The sequence below is a fragment of the Chrysemys picta genome, chromosome 2 (assembly GCF_011386835.1).
Source record: "Chrysemys picta bellii isolate R12L10 chromosome 2, ASM1138683v2, whole genome shotgun sequence".
Classification (NCBI taxonomy): domain Eukaryota; kingdom Metazoa; phylum Chordata; order Testudines; family Emydidae; genus Chrysemys; species Chrysemys picta.
Genome location: NC_088792.1, coordinates 61211459 through 61232949, shown reverse-complemented (window position 1 = coordinate 61232949; position 21491 = coordinate 61211459). Strand labels below are relative to the sequence as shown.

General features: G+C 43.6%; 1 protein-coding gene across 9 annotated transcripts in view; it reads right to left on the bottom strand.

Annotated features, from left to right (window-relative positions):
* LOC135981325 (ATP-dependent translocase ABCB1-like) overlaps positions 1 to 21491 on the bottom strand; it is a 67408-nt gene that overhangs the window by 45621 nt on the left and 296 nt on the right. For 5 of the 9 annotated variants that reach the window (XM_065583303.1, XM_065583308.1, XM_065583310.1 and 2 more), the window contains exons 2-10: positions 11203 to 11309; positions 9392 to 9479; positions 9253 to 9301; positions 8226 to 8379; positions 7023 to 7101; positions 6636 to 6827; positions 5382 to 5553; positions 4536 to 4660; positions 1043 to 1220 (exon numbers count right to left, since the gene is read on the bottom strand). In XM_065583303.1, the coding sequence (XP_065439375.1) occupies positions 1043 to 1220; positions 4536 to 4660; positions 5382 to 5553; positions 6636 to 6827; positions 7023 to 7101; positions 8226 to 8379; positions 9253 to 9301; positions 9392 to 9479; positions 11203 to 11251 (1086 nt within the window). In that variant the 5' untranslated portion in view covers positions 11252 to 11309. Of the gene's footprint in view, positions 1 to 1042; positions 1221 to 4535; positions 4661 to 5381; positions 5554 to 6635; positions 6828 to 7022; positions 7102 to 8225; positions 8380 to 9252; positions 9302 to 9391; positions 9480 to 11202; positions 11417 to 20788; positions 20981 to 21190; positions 21330 to 21491 lie in introns of those variants that run through there. The other 4 variants (XM_065583305.1, XM_065583307.1, XM_065583306.1 and 1 more) reach the window with 4 other exon arrangements.

Below are 21491 nucleotides of genomic sequence, written 5' to 3'. Positions count from 1 at the left end.
TAAATAACCCATCAAATGAGAAAAGTCTTGTGGAATGCCAATGAAGAACTTTAACAGAAAAGTGTTAATTTCAAAGCAAGTGGTCATTGTGTGTGATGATCGAAGGTCAAAGACTCCAAATGTATTTCTCACTCTCTGCCATCAAAGGAAAAGCCCACAGGGGTATTGACCATGTCAGCTTGTTTTCTGTGGGAAGAAAACTATGAGTATGGATTCAGGGAAAAATCCTTCATCTCTGTGCTGTTTGGATACTAACAGGGCAGAATAAATGAACATGGAGATGGAGATTCCCTTAGCTATTCTGGGTAACCAGGAGATACTTTTGGGAAACTAGCAGATCACTACATCTCTGCTACCATTTGGAATTATAGGCTGACTCATCTGTACATACATTTTATTTGCTTTAATCTCTCAATAACTCTTATTACCTTTTCTTAGCTAATAAACCTTTAGTTAGTTTACTATAGAATTTTCTACCAGCGTTGTCTTTGGTATAAAATCTAGGATACTAATTGATCTGGGGTAAGTGATTAGTCTCTGGGACTGGAAGCAACCTGAATGTGGTGTGATTTTTGGTGTAAATGACCTTTTATCACGAAGTCAAGTTGGTCTGGGTGGCAAGACAGACTGGAGAGTCTGTCTCTCCATAGTAAGACTGGTATAGTGACCCAGGAATTCACATTTGTTACTGGATTGGTGAAATCTAATTATAGAACACACCACCATTTTGGGGTTTCTGCCCTGTTTTCTGACAGCCTGCCCTGAGGTAGGCACTCAGGGTCGTGAACCACTCCAGACAGCATGACAGTGACCAAATGAGATATTTATTATGGAACTTTGAGATCTTAAATATGTAGATTCAACATCTCTGTTGATTTATATTAAACATATTTTAACATTTAGTCTGATGGGTACTTTGTGCCCGAGTAGAAATTATAGATCTTTTTATGCAGTACTTAAACAACAAAGCATTTTCTCTAATTTATAGACCATTATTAAAAAGTTTGCCTCAGCTAATCGGACTATACTGTGCTGTACTTACAATTAACACACGTCCGATGTCATAATTCTCTTTCTCCTCCACTGTGAGTTTGGTTCCGTACCAAAATGCAAGAGCAAAGGCTCCAAATAAAATAAACTCTGTGAAACCCAAAGATGTGTAGGTGGTAATGGATTTTTTGACTCCAACTTTCCTAGCATTCTCTAGGTTAACATCATATCTGAAAACAGATGATAAATGTTAAATCTGGTATGTACCCAGATGACATTCAGTTCCCTAGCTTCCTTTCATGCTTCCAGGGTTTTCTGCAATAAAAAACAATTACCTAGATTCTTAGATGGTGTGAATCAACACAGTTTCATTGATTTTACATCAACAGAGGATCTGGCCCAATAGTAGGTCTGCCTTCTGGTGTTATTTCATTGAACGTAGCTGCTCTGAGTGAATTATCAGGCACACAGATAAACATGATATGTTAGGGAACACTCAACACGGCTTTTGTAAATGGAAATTGTGCCTCACCGATCTATTACAATTCTTTGAGAGTTTCAGCAAGCGTGTGGACAAGGGTGATCCAGTTGATATAGCGTACTTGGACTTTCAGAAAGTCTTTGACAAGGTCCCACACCAAAGGCTCTTAAGCAAAGACATGGGATAAGAGTGATAGGAAACAAAGGGTAGGAATAAATGGTCAGTTTTCACAGCGGGGAGAGATAAATAGCAGGGTCCCCCAAGGATCTATACAGAGACCTGTGCTGTTCACATATTCATAAATTATATGAAAAAGAGGGTGAACAATGAGGTGGCAAAAATTGCAGATGATGCAAAATTATTCAACATAGTTAAGTCCAGAGCTGACTGCAAAGAGCTACAAAGGCATCTCACAAAACTGGGTGACTGGGCAACAAAATGGTAGATGAAATTCCATGTTGATAAATGCAAAGAAATGCACATTGGAAAACAATCCCAACTATACATAAAAAACGACAGGGTCTAATTTAACTGCTACCACTTAAGAAAGATCTTGTAGACATCATGGACAATTCTCCAAAAACATTTGCTCAATGTGCAGCAGCTGTCGAAAAAGCTAACCGAATGTTAGGAACCATTAAGAAAGGGATAGCTAATAAGACAGAAAATATCATCATGCCACTGTGTAAATCCATGGTATGCCCACACCTCATATTATGTGTTCAGTTCTGGTTGCCCCATCTCAAATCAGATATATTAGAATTAGAAAAGGTACAGAGAAGGTACAACAAAAATTATTAGGGGTTTGGAACAACTTCCAGCTGAGGAGAGATTAAAAAGACTGGACTGTTCATCTTGGAAAAGAGATGACTAAGAGAGGATATGATAGAGGTCTAGAAAATGAATGAAGAGAAAGTGAATAGAAAACTGTTATTTACCCCTTCATGTAACATAAGAACCAGGGGTCACCCAATGAAATTAATAGGTGGTAGGTTTAAAACTTACAAAATGAAGTACTTCTTGACATAATGCAGTCAACAACTCATTGCCAGGCCAAAAGTATAACTGGATTCAAAAAAGAATTAGATAAGCTCATGGAGGCTAGGTCCATCAATGGCTATTAGCCAAGATGGTCAGGGGTGGAAACCTATGCTGTGGATGTCCCTAAACGTCTGAGTGCCAGAAACTGGGACTGGATGACCGGATGGATCACTCAAAAATTGTCCTGTTCTGTTCATTTACTCTGAAGTATCTGGCACTGGACACTGTCAGAAGACAGGATTCTGGACTAGATGGACCATTGGTCTGACCCAATGTGGCCATTCTTATGTAATATTGGAAAAATTGGCACGAAATCAACAACATGAAATTCAATAAAGACAAGTGCAAAGTACTACAATTGGGAAGGAAAAGTCAAATGCACAAATACAAAATGGAGAATAACTGGCTAGGTAGTAGTACTGCAGATCTGGGAATTCAAGTATATCACAAATTGAATATGAACCAACAACGTGATGTAGTTGTGAAAAAAAGATAATATTCTGGGGTGCACTCAGGGGAGTGCCATTTAAGACATGGGAGGCAACTGTTCCACTCTACTTGTCTCTGGTGAGGCCTCTGCCAGAGTAGAGTATCGGTTTAGGAAAGGTGTGAACAAACTAGAGAAAGTCTAGAAGAGAGCAACAAAAATGATAAAAAGTTTAGAAAACCTGAGGAAATGTTAAAAGAACTGGGCATGTTGGTCTTGAAAATTGAAGACTAAGCGGGGACCTGGCTAACAGTCTTCAAATATGCTAAGGAGTGTTACAAAGAGGATGGTGATCGGTTGTTCTCCATATCCACAGAAGACAGGACAAGGGAGGTTTAGGTTAGATATTAGGAAACGCTGTCTAAATATTAGGCTAATTAAGTACTGGAATGTGTTACCAAGGAAGGTTGTGGAATTCCCATTATTGGAGGTTTTTAAGAACTGGTTAGACAAACACCTATCAGAGATGGCCTATGTATACTTGCCCCTGCCTCAGTGCAGGGGGCTGGAACTGATGATCTTTCAAGGTCCCTTCCAGCCCTACATTTCTAGGATTCTAGGACTATCAGCTCTCAAATTTAAGAATTAGTGCTCACTCAATTGTTGAAGAAAAACTGCTTTAGATAAAACCAAACAAGTAAACAGAAGCCAGAATCCCCTTTGACTCCACAACCTGGCAGTAGTTCGCTCTTGCTGAACACTGTTGGAAGCCAGGAACTATTCTCATAATCTAAGTTACCAAGATATATGCCAATAGCAAGCAATCAAATACAAATTAAGCACCATATTACGCTAGTTAACCCCTGTGAGACAAGGACAAAGATTAACAGTTAGTTAATGAAAAAAATCACTCTTTTTCCTTGCCATTCCTTTACAAGCTTATGGTTTTCCATCAATCAATAACAGCTTCTGTTCACTCATTAGCTACCTAATCCCCTTTAGCTTCTCAAGGGCATTACAGAAAGAACCGCTCAGCCCAGCAATGTTCTCAGAACATTTCAGGAGAACGTACATATCATTTTATTGTCCCATGACATGCTCAGAAGCTTTGTAGGAACCTCTCGACACATACATTATGTACAAAAATGCCCTGACCAAAAGTGGGAAGCCCCAAAATGAATGGCACAGTTTGCGCAGTAGTGAAGGGATCCTAAAATGATGTGCAATTAATTTCTTCCACATACACTATATATCATTGGTGCTGTTCAGATTAGATCAAGAAGAGGAAGTGCTTTGTTGGACTGGAGCCTTAGAGAAGATGGCATTTTCTATAGCTTCAGCTTCCAAATTCAACTTCAGGTTAGTGTCAGAGGGAAATTGGGCCTTACAATGCCCCTCCATAATGTAGGTCAATTGAGTGATTGCAAATATTCATGGGTGACAGAAAACATCTCCTTCCATATGCTCATATTTATCTTCATCTGAACTTCTCAGCTGTCTGGGGAATAAACTGGTGGATCATCTTTGATTTTTTTAAATAACCACATCACTTTCCCAAATATTATGTACAATCAATATTCGTTAAAAAAAACTCACTTTGCTAATGCCTTCATCTGTCCATTGAAAGGAACAACTGTTCTGATAGCAGTCAAAATTTCTTCCGCCACAGCTCCTGCTCTAGCATAAGCAGTCAGCTCTTTTGTAGTGAAGGATGCCAACAACTGGAAAATTCAGAGGGTGTGGGGAGGGGAAAAGTATTTTATGGAAATCTGTTTAAGTGGTGTAAATTATGTACAGATACAAAGGATGATCAAGCACTTAGGGAAAGAGCCTAGAATTTAGGAGACATGGATTCAAGTCCCCACTCCAACACAGTTTTCCTGGGCAACTTCGGATAAGTAATTTCTTTCTGTGTTTCACTTCATGTGTAACATGGGAATCCCCTATCTTGCATGGGATTGTGAGGCTAAATACAATGAAGATTGTGGGGCACTCAGAAACTATAGTAATGGAGGCCATGTAAATAACTTAGCTATCTTAATTATAGGTCACAATCCTGTTTCTTTCTCCACCATTTTCAGTGGTTGGGTGGAGGAAAGAAAACAAAATACAACCTATAAATGGAAACACTTGGTAAATTTTTCTTTGCATTACAAGCAATATCTACTAATGTGGTCACAGTTGATGAATGCTGATCATCCTCTTCCCATGTGGTGAGTGGTGGTGACTGGAAGCCGTCCAGGCCTCCATGGCATGCCAATGCCTGCCTGCTGATGCTCAGTGTAGACAGAGCTCTGCAAATTTTGGGGCAGGAGCCAGTGGAGTAGGAGAAAGGCTGATCTCCATGCTCTCCAAACTTTGGGGTCATGTTGCTTTGGGGTTCACTCCCTCTCAATCTGTTTTTAGAAGTAGAATTCTTATTTGTTTTCCCCCAGCACTTACGATTGATCCAACTGCTGCTGCTGCAGCAAGGAGAGGGATAACTGACAAAATCACCAAAGTCAGTTTCCACCCGTAGACAAATCCTATAACAATCTCTGTCAGAAACGTGGCAAAGAATTGTACAAATATACAGAACTTGTCTCCAATGCCTTCACGGATGGTGTTAATGTCACTGTTAATTAAAAAAAGAGTTTTGTTAACTTTGATGAATGCCTCCTCCTCACAAATTTTTCTGTTTTGCTGGAGAAAGGCTTGTCAGAGGTTTAACTGTTCAAATCACTGGGCAGTAGGAATTTTGGACATGGGTACTGAACAGCTCTTTGTGGGGCTAGGAACTAGCAGATCACAACTCATTTTCTGTGATGTAACCTCTAGATAGACTTCTGCCATTGCTACCCCTCCTCAGTCACACGTGACCCAATTCATTTATGCAATATCCAAAAGGAATAATCCATACAAAAACAAAAATTCACCCCCAAAACCTTTACATTACTTTTTCCTCCAAGTTCCCCTATGTATCCTATATTCTTCAATTTTGTTATTAGATTTTAAGATCTTTGAGGCAAGGAATATCTCCATTTTGCATCCTATACAGTGACAAGCACAGCGTTAGTAAATTATTATTTGCAAAACCATTGTGTGTCACACTAATTTTCTCTTGTTAGTTACATATGTGGGAGCTAGAATTGGTGAAATTCAAGCCTCTCTCATTCCCTTCAGGATTCACATCTTACAAAAACTGGGCATATCCCTCCCTGCAAAAATTACATCTGGAGAAACTCTTCATACCCTGATCATACCTTACTCTGAATACCTGCACAAGAGACCTGATCCAAAGATTCCTAATGATTTTAATTGGTTTGGGATCAGGTTCAAAATGATAACATAGTGCCCATAACTATGAGTGCAGTTTCATTTCATACAGTGTTAGGGGTTTCAGTGTTTGTAAACTAGCTGGAGACAGCAGAGCTGTTTATCTACAGTAGTTTGCAAAATAGCTCATAGATACTACAAAGCCAATGTCAGAGGAGTAAGATATTGCATTTCGAGGATAAGTCCTCACAATGGAAATGTCACTGAAACTCTGAAAACGAAGTGAAAAATGATAACGAATTCCTCCTCAGACAGCAGTAATATTTTGGGTCTTAGTTAAAAAGGTTTCCTGGAAAATCCCTGTAGCTAATCATATAAAGGTAAACATCAGACTTCTATTTGGCTCATGTCCTGATGCATAGATAAATAGAGCCTTCTCACGCCGTCAGTCGGGTGTTCAACGTTCCAATCTGGCTGGTATCAAACCAAGCCATCTCCTGGTGAAGTATTGCGAAAAAAAACTTTTGTCGGATTCTTGCTGTCTGTCTTGCAGCTGAGGTCAAAAATGTCCAGACTTGGACGGTGCTCAGTATCACTACAGCAAAGCCAATACCCGCATAGTAGTAGGCAAACCTGTAGTAAAACAGTAAAAGTCCATAAGGTCAATTGCATCTTGCAAGACAACTTAGACACATCAGGTCACGTTCAACCCTGCTGAAGCCAATGGGATGTAATTGAGGGCCAAATTTGGCTTACAGCCTAATGGACAAAAAAAATATAGAAACTACACTGTGCTATTCTTATGGAAATAATTGCAGAGGTTCTTACCTGGTCATTTCAGCTTCTATATCCAAACCTGGAATTGCTGGACAAGTAGAGCTACAATTCATCACAGCTGAAAGATTAACTGTAACAAAGAAAAATATTCAGTTTTATTAGAACAGTCATAACACAAATGATGGCGGTTTAAGGCCATAATCTTATCAGTGTTTTGCATGACACTACACTCCCTGCAACCGCTCTGTAGATTTATGACTTTCATGGTGGCCATCATCCTTCCAGTGGAGGATCAAACAGGGCAAACTTCTGAGTCAGCTCAGATCACTAGAGTGATGTCACGGATTTAGCTCACTACATCAATGGGCACTGGTCAGATCATAGCTTCATCTGATCTGACCGTCTGATTCCAACACTGGTCAATATCTGATTTTTCAGAAGTTGATAACTCCCCCTTCTACCTCACACAAGGCAAAATTCATCCATACAGACACCATAAGTCTGACTTTTATGCACCACTTAGGTTCCACTCAAAACGGGGCCCAAGTTGGGTCCAAGTGGTGGCTCAGCCTTTTGCTGGCTGTCTGCAAAAAGGTAAATTTCATTAATAATGCACCTAACCAAAGGTGCAAAACTGTTCAGACCAGAGAGAAATGGGAGACCCCTTACAGGTGTCAGCACATATATTTTAGGGTAAGTTATGATTGCCTTTATCATAAGCTTAGCTCATATGGAGGCAAAATAGTATTAATTGTCCTATTTTGTTGTTTTAAAAATCCAATCACATAACTTGATTTGGTGACCTCCTGGGACAGTGAATTCCATGGATTAACTATAAGCTATAGAAAGTAGTAAATTGTTTTACAGTTACCAAATGTACTGCTCTGTAATTTATCAAGTGTCTATATTGCTACTGTACTATACAGCAAGGTAAAAAGGAAGGACTGCTCAGAATTTGGGGGAGGGATAGCTCAGTGGTTAAACCCAGGGTGGTAAATTCACTCCTTGAGGGGACAAGGATCTGGGGCAAAATCAGTACTTGGTCCGGATAGTGAAGGCAGGGGCTGGACTCGATAACCTTTCAGGGTCCCTTCCAGTTCTATGAGATAGGTATATCTCCATATATTATATTATTTAATTCACTATGCTCTTCATGGCTTTTAACACCACAGCAGCACTCCATCCTGAACCTCTGCCAATCCAGTAAATAAGAGACTAACAAATATTTTCAGAAGTTGAACAAACTTTGTTTACCTGAAGACATATTTACTGCTTGGCCAATCATCACAAATCTGTTTGTCATCTCTCCAAAGACAATGACTAAAAGTGGCAGCCCTGTTCCATTTGCAACAGCTGCAATCAAACCTATTATCATCAAAATGATATCCAGCCAATCGGCATACCCAAACTACACAAATATAAAGGAAAACGTATTAATTGAAGGTTGAAAAATTCACAAAATTGTGACAATACCCTCCTAAGACACATAGAATAGGATTTGTTTTTACATAGCACCATTCGTGATTTGGGTATCCCAAAACACATTATGAAGCAATGAATTAGATAATGTGAAGGCAAACCCAACATTTCGGATGCACTTTGAAAAAGCTTACACACAGTTTTAGGCCAGTTTTGATTGAGGGAGTTAGGACATGTTGGCAGAATGGCAGGATGAATCCCCTAATCTGCAGAAAAAAGAATATGTCTTATATTTTTCACAAAGTGATAACATCACCTGCGCAACTCACTGCCTCTCTGTGTGCATTCTACTACATCACATATTTACTCAGTGCATTTTAAATGTAAACAAAAACAGGTAGTTGACAAACATTTGGCTGCTGCCTACCAATAGAAACGGGTATGTAGCAGTTATCACATTTAAGGAAAACACAGCACTTGTTTCCCTGGATAATTCATGAGATATTATAAAATTATCTCCAGTTGAGAGGCCAGGGCAAGGCCCTACTTACCGCATATGCTTCACTTCAGTCCTTAACATGGGTGAATTTCACTCTGTCATGGTGCTAGTGCTGAAACATCGTCAAGCACTGGCACTTAGCTGTGGGGGAACTTTGCACAACAGGCCATATTTTTAAAGAGGGAAGCCTGAGATCAACGCACAAAAATAGCTGTGCGGCAATACTAAGTTTTGCACAGACCTCTTTCCTCCCTTTCGAAATGCAGTATTGTGGTTGCACATTAGTCTGTTACCATAACGTACAACAGGCAAAGAAAAGGAACAATGAGAAATATAAATCAAACCAATAAACTATGCACTAACCAATTTCAAAATGCCAACCATCTTTTCCTTTGACTTCTCATTTTTCTTTCTAAAGAGATTAATGCAAAATTAATCCAGGCCCTTTCTTGAAAGGCAGGGCAAGAAATTTAACAATGTATTAAGATCAAGGAACCCCTACTTTTTCTTGTTCTTCTGTAATTGGTCATTTTGCTCAGGTTTTTCATCATGCTGGAAAGTAGGATTGCCATAGCCATTCCTTGCAGATTCTGTGGAGGGGAAAGTAGGTTTTGCTTTCACAAATAGTAAGGTCTTTTAAATCAGCTTCTTATGAAGCACCTTAAATCCCTTTCTGAATTATCGGAGCACCAAAACAGTTGATTTTTTTAAAGCAGGAAAACTACATTTTTTCTCATGCTCTTGAAACAGCTCAGTAACTTTCAATTTTTTGCTCCCCAAAGATAACACCCAAGCGGAGAACAAACATCATTTTAAGCCCAAAAAAACTAATTTTAAGGGAAGTCATTAAAGACTACCTTGGGCCTCAGTCTTGCAAAAACTGAGGGTATGCCTAAGTGTATGTCTACACTAGAAGTGCTAGAGGGGCACAGCTGCAGCTATGCTCTCTGTAGCATATACACTTACTACAATGATGGAAGGGATTAGTGAATCCACCTGCTCCGTTGATGGAAGAGTTCTTCTGTCAACCTAATGGTGTCTACATTGGGGCTTAGGTCGGCTTATCTAGGTCTCGCAAGAGCATGAACTTTTCACATCTCTGAGAAACGTAGTTAGGTGGACCTAACTTTTAGGTGTCAAGTATCAGAGGGGTAGCCGTGTTAGTCTGAATTTGTAAAAAGCAACAGAGGGTCCTGTGGCACCTTTGAGACTAACAGAATTACTGGGAGCATAAGCTTTTGTGGGTAAGAACCTCACTTCTTCAGAATCTTGCATCTGAAGAAGTGAGGTTCTTACCCATGAAAGCTTATGCTCCCAGTACTTCTGTTAGTCTCAAAGGTGCCACAGGACCCTCTGTAACTTTTAGGTGTGGACCAGGCCTTTGTCTTTGCAGGATTGGGGCCTTAGAGTAGAACAGACATCTTATTATTTGTCGGTATTTCAGTAGTACCTACAGCCCTCAACCCTACTGTGCTATGACTATACAAACACAAGCAAAAAAAGAGGATCTCTGCCCAAAAGAGTTTATAATCAAGGAATAAGATGAGAAATAACAAGTGGATGAAAGAAACAGGCAGCGGAATCAGAACAGAATAGTGAGGTGACTGAACTATTGGATAAAAGATGGTCACAACACACCAGCTGTCTATCCTATCTCAACCTGAACTATAACTACTGTGTTTTCCAACACTAGTTTTTAGAACACCTTTGTAGAGACTTACAGGACACTATTATGTTTGTTTTGATTATAGAACAATTCAAATGCAGTTAACTGGCTCCTGACTCACATAGTGAGTATTTGCACGCTTAGGCCCCATTGCTGATGCATGTAAATAACTTTAGGCATGTGAGCAGCCACATTGAAACTCAATGGGACTTTTCATGTGCATAAATGCTCGCAGGATGGGAGGCTTAGTTATTGTTAAGTTAGAGTGCCTCACTAGGCACACCAAGGTCACTTAAGTTGGTAGAAATGCCACAAAGAGATACGCCCAGCCAGTTCTGTGACTAAGTTAAAAGAGAATACACGTATTCAGTGCTAGCTAAGAATATTTTCTGAATGCTGTTTCCTCCACATAGATTCCCCAAGAAGCGTCCATACTCGCTGGGTAAACACACCATAGAAGAAAGCTTAATAGCCAGAGTAGCATGATTTGTGGAGGACGATGGGAGGGCTGATCTGTTTTTCCATAGAAATCCCTCATGGCTACCAGACAAGATTCAAAATGTGGCTTAGTTTTGTGGCAATGGAGTACATCCTTCCAACAACTAGCCTAACATTCAAAAGAAGAAACAACTAACCGAAAAACTTACTAGGATCAAGTGGTTCCTTTTCTGTGTAATTTACGAAATCGTCCTTCATCGTGTTATTCTGTTGTATGGTTATTAGACTTGCAGAAGTAAATCACTTTGGGTAAAATCTGCATACACAAGGAAACAGCACAACCTTTCAGAGACAATAGCCATTCAAAGAGTTCACATTAAGATATGTTTATGTTTCTTTATTGTTTCCTTTCAACAACTTTTCCTAGGGAAGAAAAAATATTTATCATTACATACTACTTTTACATCAGGGTAAACTACTTTTCTAAAGAACCATGTTCATTTTCAAAAATTAGGACAACAATGCGGCCTGATTCCTGGGGGTACTCAGGGCTGTGGCCACCTGCCCTTAACACGAGAAAGCCTTGTCTGTGCCTGATGGGGGTCAGCTCCCCAACTCCAGTGGCCACAGGCAATACAAGCACTCCCCTCTAGGCCTAGGCAGGCCCTGCTCTCTCTTTACAGGTTAGCGATAGGCACATTCCAACCCCTGAGCTCTCCGAGCATCTCCCTGCAATGTGAAGCCCCTGCTCCACTGCAAACTCACAGTATTTACAGATTTGCTGTTTGGAAAGGAACAAAACACCCCAGCTTACCAGTTCCAGCTCAGATCACCTCTTTGCTTAACACATGACACTTAGATACATTTATAGTGAAAATGAGCAAAAGTTTATTTAACGAAGTAGAGATGTAACCCCCCCTTTCAATGCTGGTTTAGAACCTGAATGCAGTGCAAACAGGAGAGGGGTACCTCACAGTTTTTGGACAGTTCCAAAGTTTCAGTCACCCTGGGCTCATTTTACTGTGCTGCTGGTAGGTTCCTGACTCCCCCTACTCATATGCTAAAGGATCTAGCTACTTGGCCTTGCTTCCAGTGAGACAAGGGATAACCACACTAAGGCTGTGGCTACAGCACTTGAACTCACAAATAATTCAAACTCACACAAGCAAACACATTAAAAACAATGACTATAAACTTTATGTAAGGACGTGACCAAATAGAAATAGACAATCAGTGAAAATATTAAATGATTAAAGTGATTAGAGATCAATGATGCTTTGTAATGACTATAGGCTCTGCCAAGAGGCATGGTAGGTCACGTGACCACACACTCTCTCAATGTTCCTAAACAAAAGTGTCTCTTCCCACACCCACACCCAGTTCTGTTTCTCCCCCACATCTCAGGTGGTGCATGTGGAGACATGTTGCAGGCCAGTAAGGAGATGCTGTTAGAAACACACCTTATTATACTGGGAATTGGCAGTGCAGGTCTTGATGATCCAGGTAGATGAAAATCCTTCCGCAGATGCAATGTGCCTTCATGGTGCAAAATTACAACCTAACTGCCCATATAACTCTAAGGGCTTGGCTACACTTGCGAATTAGAGCGCATGAAAGCAGCCACGGGTGCCCTCGCTCACTACCTGTCCACACTGGCAAGGCACATAGAGCGCTCTGACTCCGCAGCTAGAGCGCTCCTGGTACTCCACCTCGGTGAGTGGAATAACGTTTGATGCACCCCCGCTGGAGTGCTGTGGCGCCAGTGTGAATGGGATGTTGCATTACTGCGCTCTGATCGGCCTCTGGAAACATCCCATAATCCCCTTAAGTCAAGTGGCCACTCTTCTCATTGTTTTGGAATCTCTACAGAAATGCGTATATGCCCTTTCAAAGCTCTGTTTCTGACAGCCGGTATGCTTATCTGTTCCGAGACAAAGCAACCATTACTGTGGAATGCTGGGGGCAGGGGGAAGGGATGGTGTCTGCTGCTGTCTGAATTTACAAGACAGCATGCCCCAAAACACTCTCTCCCCCAACATACATACAACACACTCCCTGTCACACTCCATCCTGCCCCCATTTGAAAAGCACGTTGCAGTCACTTGCATGCTGGGATAGCTGCCCATAATGCACCGCTCCCAATGCTGCTGCAAATGCTGCAAATGTGGCCACGCCAGTGTGCTTGAAGCTGTCAGTGCGGACAGACTGCAGCGCTTTCCTTACTGCGCTCTCCGAAGGCTGGTTTAACTCAAAGCACTCTACATTTGCAAGTGTAGCCATGACCTAATACAGGATACCTCCTCCGGTTCCATTTCTGGCTGAGTGGTCAGGAGACTGATTCAGGAAAGCAGGTCCTGCCTAGGGATCACTGGATATGGATTAACCGCCCCACTCCCTTCTGACAGTGCTGACAGTCTTTAAAGCTTGGAACCCATGGGTTCTAAAACCCCGGATCTGGTGTGGGCTGGCTGCAGGACAGGCAGGCTGGAAGCAGTGAATGGCAGGAGAGACAGGCTGTCTCCTCGGGTTGCTGGCAGGCGGTGACAGGCGGATTGTCCCCTCCTGGGGCTTTTCTGCAGGCTGGGGTTACAAGTTAGGCCAGTTGCTGGGCCTGGAAGTGCTGTGCTGGCAGACTGCAGGCAGACCTGCTCTCCCCTCTGCTTCCCAATTGCTCTCTCCCACATGGCGGGAAAGCAAAGCTATTCATAGCCTTCCTCCTGCTTTCCCAGGCCTCCAGGTCTCCCCGGGGGATTTAAAGGGCCAGGAGCTCCCGGTCGCCCCGCTACCGCCCTGGGCCCTTTAAATCACCGCCAAAGCCCCGCTGCCGGAGCCCTGGGGTACATCTGCTGAAGCCACTGCCCTTCATCCTGCCCTTTTTAGCTGTAAGATTCTGCGGTCTGCTTTTGACAGGGGTTAAAAAATGGCAAAGAGGGCGAATCGTAGGAGGTGGGTGGCCAGGGTGTGAGCAGGGGGTGGAAATGTACTGGTCATGGGGGTCAAGCAGCTGGAGGCAGCATTAGGAGAGGAGCTAAAGGGAAAATCAGGGAGGGGGGGAGGCGGAGTTAAGCACAGGAGTGAGGCTCTAGCAGAGGGTGTCACAGGGCAAAACCCAGCACAGGCAGGGGCAGAGGGGTAGCAGTTACCCCAGTGGCATTGCAACACCCGTGTTTGCAAAAATGGTGGGGGGCAAAGGGGCTTTTTTTATTTCCCCTCTCACAGACAGCACCTCTCAGCAGCGGCTTCCCAGGGCTGGGTTCTTACAGACACAGGCATCCCAATGCCTAATCAATTCAAGTCCTCTTTGTCTGATCTAACCTACTGAGACTAGGTCTACATTACATTGCCAAGGGTGCCAATACTCCTGGTAATCCACCTCGATGAGGGGATTAGCTCTGAGCACTGGGAGCCGAGCCTGTCCACACTAGCGCTTTAAAGCGCTCAAACTTGCTGCACTTGGTGGGTGTGTGTGTGTGTGGGGGGGGTTGTGTGTGTGATTTTTCACACCCCTGAGCCAGCAAGTTAGAGCGCTTTAACTTGCCAGCGTAGTATCTGATTGCATAGAGTCTCCTAGCAGTTGTCTTATCTGTTGCTGGGATTCCCTGAATTCCCTGAATTTTTAAATTTAATTTTTTCTTCTCATTTTAGAGCTGACTGAATTTCTGGCCTAGTGTCAAAACTTTGTTTTGAGTCAATCCACCAAGGGGGATTGCATTTTTGGAACCATTATTTTGCCTCTCAGTCTAACCCTTAGTGTTTTTCCGCATGCCATTGTGTACAACTTAATTCTCAAATATTCAATAAAGGCAGTATATTATCTCCTATAACGTCTTTTTCCCTGGAAAAAAATCTATTGTAATTACTGCCATCATGGGTCAGACCAATAGTCCACCTAATCAAGTATCCTGTCTTGTGACAGTGGCCAATGCCAGGTGCTAATTTGGGAATGATCAGACCAGGCAATGACTCACTGAACCATCCCATTGTCCACTCCCAGCATCAGAGCCAGAGCAACCCATTAAGTGACCTAGGCGGTCGCCTAGGGAATACAATTTGGGGGGCGGCGACCGCGGCGGTATTTCGGCAGCGGGACCTTCCGCCACCTCTGTGGGGGCGCGGCATTTCGGGGCGGGACCTTCCGCCCCCTAGAGCAGCAGAAAAGCTGGCGGCGCTCCTGCCCAGCATGAGTTATACACCCTCGAGTCAAGAAATTTTAATAAGTAAATGATATCTTTTTATGTGCCTCTTTGTTCTTGAGCCTGTACTGTGCAGTAAGGCCAGTTCCAATGCCTTGAGCCTAAACACCTGAATGAATCTTAGTCTACCCTCATACAGTTCCTGTTACCTCTCCCAAACATTTAATATACCTAAGGCCATATCTACACTTTAAGTGTGGGTTAACTCAACTGATGTCAGCATAGAGTCACTACGTCACTTGTGTGCATGCCTCCTGGACTCCTTGTCTCAGCAGTCAGGGTACTCACCAGAAGCACTTGTATAAAGTCAGAGTGAGGTGCACCAGAAATAGATATCCCACTGTATTTTGGGAAGCTTTGTTTTGGCAATGTATGCTGGGTACCAAACAGGTGAGACGGGGTGGCTGTGGCCATGGGATCCAACTTCTTATAACGCATTGTTAACCATCCGCTAGTTTTATATGTATCCCATACATAAATGTATACATAATGTTTACACCTTTTTTTCTAAACCCACTAACCTGCCTGGCCCTCCTCACTGTCTGCCATCTCACACAGAATCATGGAACTTGCATGGCTCTGCACTATTGTCATGAGCGTTTGCACCCAAAGGTGCATGCTCCTTTACTGTTTGTAAATCAACAAACATACATGTGGGGTGTGACATTATACTCTACATTCTTTATGAAAATATGCTTATGATATGGATATGACATAGCTAATATATACTTTATGCAAGATGGCTGATGGAGGGTATCATTGCGAAATTCAAGACCTATTGACTGTGTTTATCCAACCTGTATGCATGTAACATTTGTATCTGAGGCTAGAAATATTGACCATGCCTCTGTATTTCAAATGTGTCTCTGTATTTCAAATGAAGTAAAAATCTTAAGTGAATCAGCATGTTCCATAGAATCTCTATGGATAGTAATTTCATGCTCTAATAAGAACATAATATGAGAGATCTATTATCGACCACCTCACCAGAACAGTGATAGTGATGATGAAATGCTGAGGGAGATTAGAGAGGTGATCAAAATTAAGAACTCAATAATAATGGGTGGGTTTCAATTATTCCCATATTGACTGGGAACATGTCACCTCAGGACGAAATGCAGAAACAATATTGCTCGATACTTTAAAGGACTGCTTCTTGGAGCAGGTGGTACAGGAACGCACAAGGGAAGAGGCAATTCTCGATTTAGTGCTGAGTGGAGCGTAGGATATGGTCCAAGACATAACTATAACAGGACCACTTGGAAATAGTGACCATAATATAATAACTTTTAACATTGCTGTGGTGGGAAGAACATCTCAACAGCCCACCACTGTGGCATTTAATTTCATAAAGGGGAACTATGCAAAAATCAGGGGGTTAGTTAAACAGAAATTAAAAGGTACAGTGACTAGAGTGAAATCCCTGCAAGCTGCATGGACACTTTTCAAAAGACACCATAATAGAGGCCCAACTGAAATGTATACCCCAAATTAAAAAACACAGTAAAAGAACTAAAAAAGAGCCACTGTGGCTTAACAACCACGTAAAAGAAGCAGTGAGATTAAAAAAGCATCTTTTTAAAAGTGGAAGTCAGTTCTAGTGAGGTAAATAGAAAGGAGCATAAACACTGCCAAATTAAGTGTAAAAATGTAATAAGAAAAGCCAAAAAGGAGTTTGAAGAACAGCTAGCCAAAAACTCAAAAGGTAATAACAAAATGTTTTAAGTACATCAGAAGCAGTAAGACTGCTAAACCATCACTGGGGCCCCTGGACGATCGAGTTACAAAAGGAGCACTTAAAGACAATGAAGTCATTGCAGAGAAACTAAACGTATTCTTTGCTTCAGTCTTCACAGCTAAGGATGTTAGAGAGATTCCCAAACCTGAGCCGGCTTTTGTAGGTGACAGATCTGAGGAATTGTCACAGATTGACGTGTCACTAGAGGAGGTTTTGGAATTAATTGATAAACTTAACAACAACAAGTCACTAGGACCAGATGACATTGACCCAAGCGTTCTGAAAGAATTCAAATATGAAATTGCAGAACTACTAACTATGGTTTGTAACCTGTCCTTTAAATCAGCTTCTGTCCCCAATGACTGGAAGATAGCTAATGTAACACCAATATTTAAAAAGAGGTGATCCTAGCAATTACAGACCGGTAAGTCTAACATCAGTACTGGGCAAATTAGTTGAAACAATCGTAAAGAATAAAATTATCAGACACATAGAAGAACATAAATTGTTGGGCAAAAGTCAACATGGTTTCTGTAAAGGGAAATTGTGACTTACTAATCTATTAAAGTTCTTTGAAGGGGTCAGCAAACATGTGGACAAGGGGGATCCAGTGGACATAGTGTACTTAGATTTCCAGAAAGCCTTTGACAAGGTCCCTCACCAAAGGCTCTTACGTAAATTAAGTTGTCATGGGATAAGAGAGAAGATCCTTTCAAGGATTGAGAACTGGTTAAAAGACAGGGAACAAAGGGTAGGAATAAATGATAAATTTTCAGAATGGAGAGGGTTAACTAATGGTGTTCCCCAAGGGTCAGTCCTAGGACCAATCCTATTAAACTTAGTCATAAATGATCTGGAGAAAGTGGTAAAAAGTGAGGTGGCAAAGTTTGCAGATGATACTAAACTGCTCAAGATAGTTAAGACCAAAACAGACTGAAGAACTTCAAAAAGATCTCACAAAATTAAGTGATTGGGCAACAAAATGGCAAATGAAATTTAATGTGGATAAATGTAAAGTAATGCACACTGGCAAAAATAATCCCAACTATACATACAATATGGTGGGGACTACTTTAGCTACAACTAATCAGGAAAAGGTCTTGGAGTCATTGTGGATAGTTCTCTGAAGACGGCCACGCAGTGTGCAGCAGCAGTCAAAAAAGCAAACAGGATGTTAGGAATCATTAAAAAGGGGATAGAGAGTAAGACGGAGAATATCTTATTGCCCTTGTATAAATCCATGGTACGCCCACATCTTGAATACTGCATACAGATGTGGTCTCCTCATCTCAAAAAAGATATACTGGCATTAGAAAAGGTTCAGAGAAGGGCAACTAAAATGATTAGGGGTTTGGAACGGGTCCCATATGAGGAGAGATTAAAGAGGCTAGGACTTTTCAGCTTGGAAAAGAGGAGACTAAGGGGCGGATATGATAGAGGTATATAAAATCATGAATGATGTGGAGAAAGTGAATAAGGAAAAGTTATTTAATTGTTCCCATAATATAAGAACTAGGGGCCACCAAATGAAATTAATGGGCAGCAGGTTTAAAACAAATAAAAGGAAGTTCTTCTTCACACAGTTCACAGTCAACTTATAGAACTCCTTGCCTGAGGAGGTTGTGAAGGCTAGGATTATAACAGGGTTTAAAAGAGAACTGGATAAATTCATGGAGGTTAAGTCCATTAATGGCTATTAGCCAGGATGGGTAAGGAATGGTGTCCCTAGCCTCTGTTTGTCAGAGGGTGGTGATGGACGTCATGAGAGATATCACTTGATCATTACCTGTTAGGTTCACTCCCTCTGGGGCACCTGGCATTGGCCATTGTCAGTAGACAAGATACTGGGCTGGATGGACCTTTGTTCTGACCCAGTACGGCCATTCTTATGTTCTTATGCTCTGTTAGATGAGGCCAGACAATGTTAATGGCTTATTGAAGGAATGCTATACAAAGCCCATCGGATGTAGCTAACTGCTACAGAGAGCAGTCTCACGTACCTATGGTGTGAGAAACTGCTATCTGTAGGAATGAGCTTCATCAGATTGCAGTGTTACAGGTCTCCCATGACAGTCTCATAAACAAATGATGGAAATGCAACCTAGATGGAGCTAAAATAAGATGGGTGCAAAACTAGTTGGAAAACAATTCCGACAGTAGTTATCAGTGATTCACAGGCTGAAAGGGCTGAGTCAGGCTGAAAGGGCATAACACATGGGTCTCTCTAAGGATCAGTTCTGGATAAGTTTCTATTCAAAATCTGAATCAGTGACAGAGATAATGGCATACAGAGTACAAGTATAAAGTTGGTGAATGATAACAAGCTGCACACATACTAAATGGGAAATGACTTCCTAGGAAGGACGACTGCGGAAAGGGGTCTGGGGGTCATAGTGGACCACAAGCTGGATATGAGTACTGTGGAAAGGGATGTATTCCAAAAACCAGAACATCACTCTGGGATATCCACTCTACTCTGCGCTGATTAGGTCTCAACTGTAGTAAAAATTGGAGAGAGTCCAGAGAAGGAGGAAAAAAATAAGGTCTAGAAAACATGACCTATGAGGGAAGTAGCATCTTTTTACAAAATAGGGTTACCATTCGTCCGGATTCCCCCGGACATGTCCGGCTTTTTGAGCTAAAAATAGTGTCCGGGGGGAATCTGTAAATGTCCAGACTTCGCCCCAACCCCCGCAGAGCGCGCGGGGCTAACAGGGCAGCCGGCCGGATGGTGCCACTTACATGGGGCTCTGACAGCCTGAGAGAGCCCCTCCTCCACTTCCCCCTCCTCTCCCCTGCAGCTGAGAGCACTCCCTCCCTCCCTGCATTCACAGATCGCCTCCGGCAGTCTGGAACTCCTCCCCCGCTCCTCCTCCACTGCTGCCCAGCCTGCCAGGACCTTCCTGAGCAAGCTCACAGAGACATTAGACGAAGGCCAACAATAAGGAGGCCAGGGGGTCATAGAAGGGGCAGGGAGGTTTTGGATGGGGCAGTCAAGATACTGGGGGTCGGGAGTTCGGGGGGGAGCTTGGATAAGGTTTTGGGCAGTCAGGGTACAGGTAGGGGGTAGGGTCCTGGGGGGTAGTTGGGGGGTCTTAGGAGGGGCAGTCAGGGGACAAGGAGTGGGAGGGGGGTTGGGAGTTCTGGGAGCGGGGCTGTCAGGGGGCAGGAGTGGGGAGAGGGATCGGAGCAGTCAGGGGACAGGGAGCAGAGGGGTTTAGATGGGTCGGGAGTTCTGGGGGGGGCTGTCAGGGGGTGGAGAGTGGTTGGATGGGGCGTGGGAGTCCCAGGGGTCTGTCTGGGGGTGGGGGGGTGGATAAGGGTTGGGGCAGTCAGGGTACAGGTAGGGGGTAGAGTCCTAGGGGGCCAGTTAGGATGGGGGGAGGGTCTCAGGAGGGGGCAGTCAGGGGACAAGGAGCAGGGGGAGGGTTAATGGTTCTGAGGGGGGGAAGGAAGGGGCAGGGCTAGGGCAGGATGGGGGCGGGGCTCCTCCAGTCCCCTTTTTGCTTGCTGAAATATGGTAACCCTATACAAAAGCTGTTTCTTACAACCTATACATATAAATAACTGCTACAGATAGCACATTTCTACACGTAGCAATTTCACATACATTCTAGTGCAAGAAACTGCTACCCGTAGGCATTTGCTACATCAGGTAGCAGTTTACTACAATAGCAGTTTCTTATAATCCATTACCCAGGTCCGGCTCCAGGCACCAGCCGAGCAAGCTGGTGCTTGGGGCGGCAGATTGTTCGAGCCGGCATTCCGCCCAATCCTAGGGCAGCACGGCCGCTTCTTGTTTGTATGTTTGGCCTGGTCCCCACTAAGCCCCCACTTCGGACTAAGGTACACAAATTCAGCTACTTTAACGTTTGTTGTGCTCCTCTGGCGGCCCTGTGGGGGGCAGCGGCGGGGAGGACGGCAGCGCCCTGCAGCAAGCCCGGCAGTCCCCGTCCTTCCCTCCCAGACTACCGGAGCGGCGCGGAGTCTCCCGGCAGGCAGCACACCGGTCGGGCCGCGTGGTAGCGCCCCGCTGAAGCCCTGGCCGCCCTCCCGTCTCTAGTCCCCGCCCCAGCTAGCTGGGGGCACGTCTGCAGCGCAGGGAGTCCCCCTGCACCTGCGCTCCTGCCGCGCCGCAGGTTTTCTTTATTTTTTTTTTTTGCTTGGGGCGACCAAAAAGCCAATAGCAGTTTCTTATAATCCATCACCTATCGGTAACTGCTACCAGTAGCACAGTCCTACCCAGAGCAGTTTAATACACTACACCTGTCTCGTCCCGGATAGGCTCGGACCCGGTGACTTTCACCTCCGCCCCCCGCAGTGGCCACGATCCCTTTGCTTTCAGTCCCAGCGGCCGGGGCTCCCTTGGTGCGTGTCCCTCCGAGCTGCCATTGGCCATGGAGCGCGCAGCCCCCAGAGACGCGGCCCCGGTCCTGCCGGGGAAGGTGCCCCGCTGCCCGCGTGCGGCGGCCGGGGAGCGCCGCTGAGCCCCCGTGGGAGGAGAGCGCGGAGCGCGGAGGGGCTGGGCGGGGGCTTTGCTCGGACACGCCGCTGGCGCCAGAGCGGC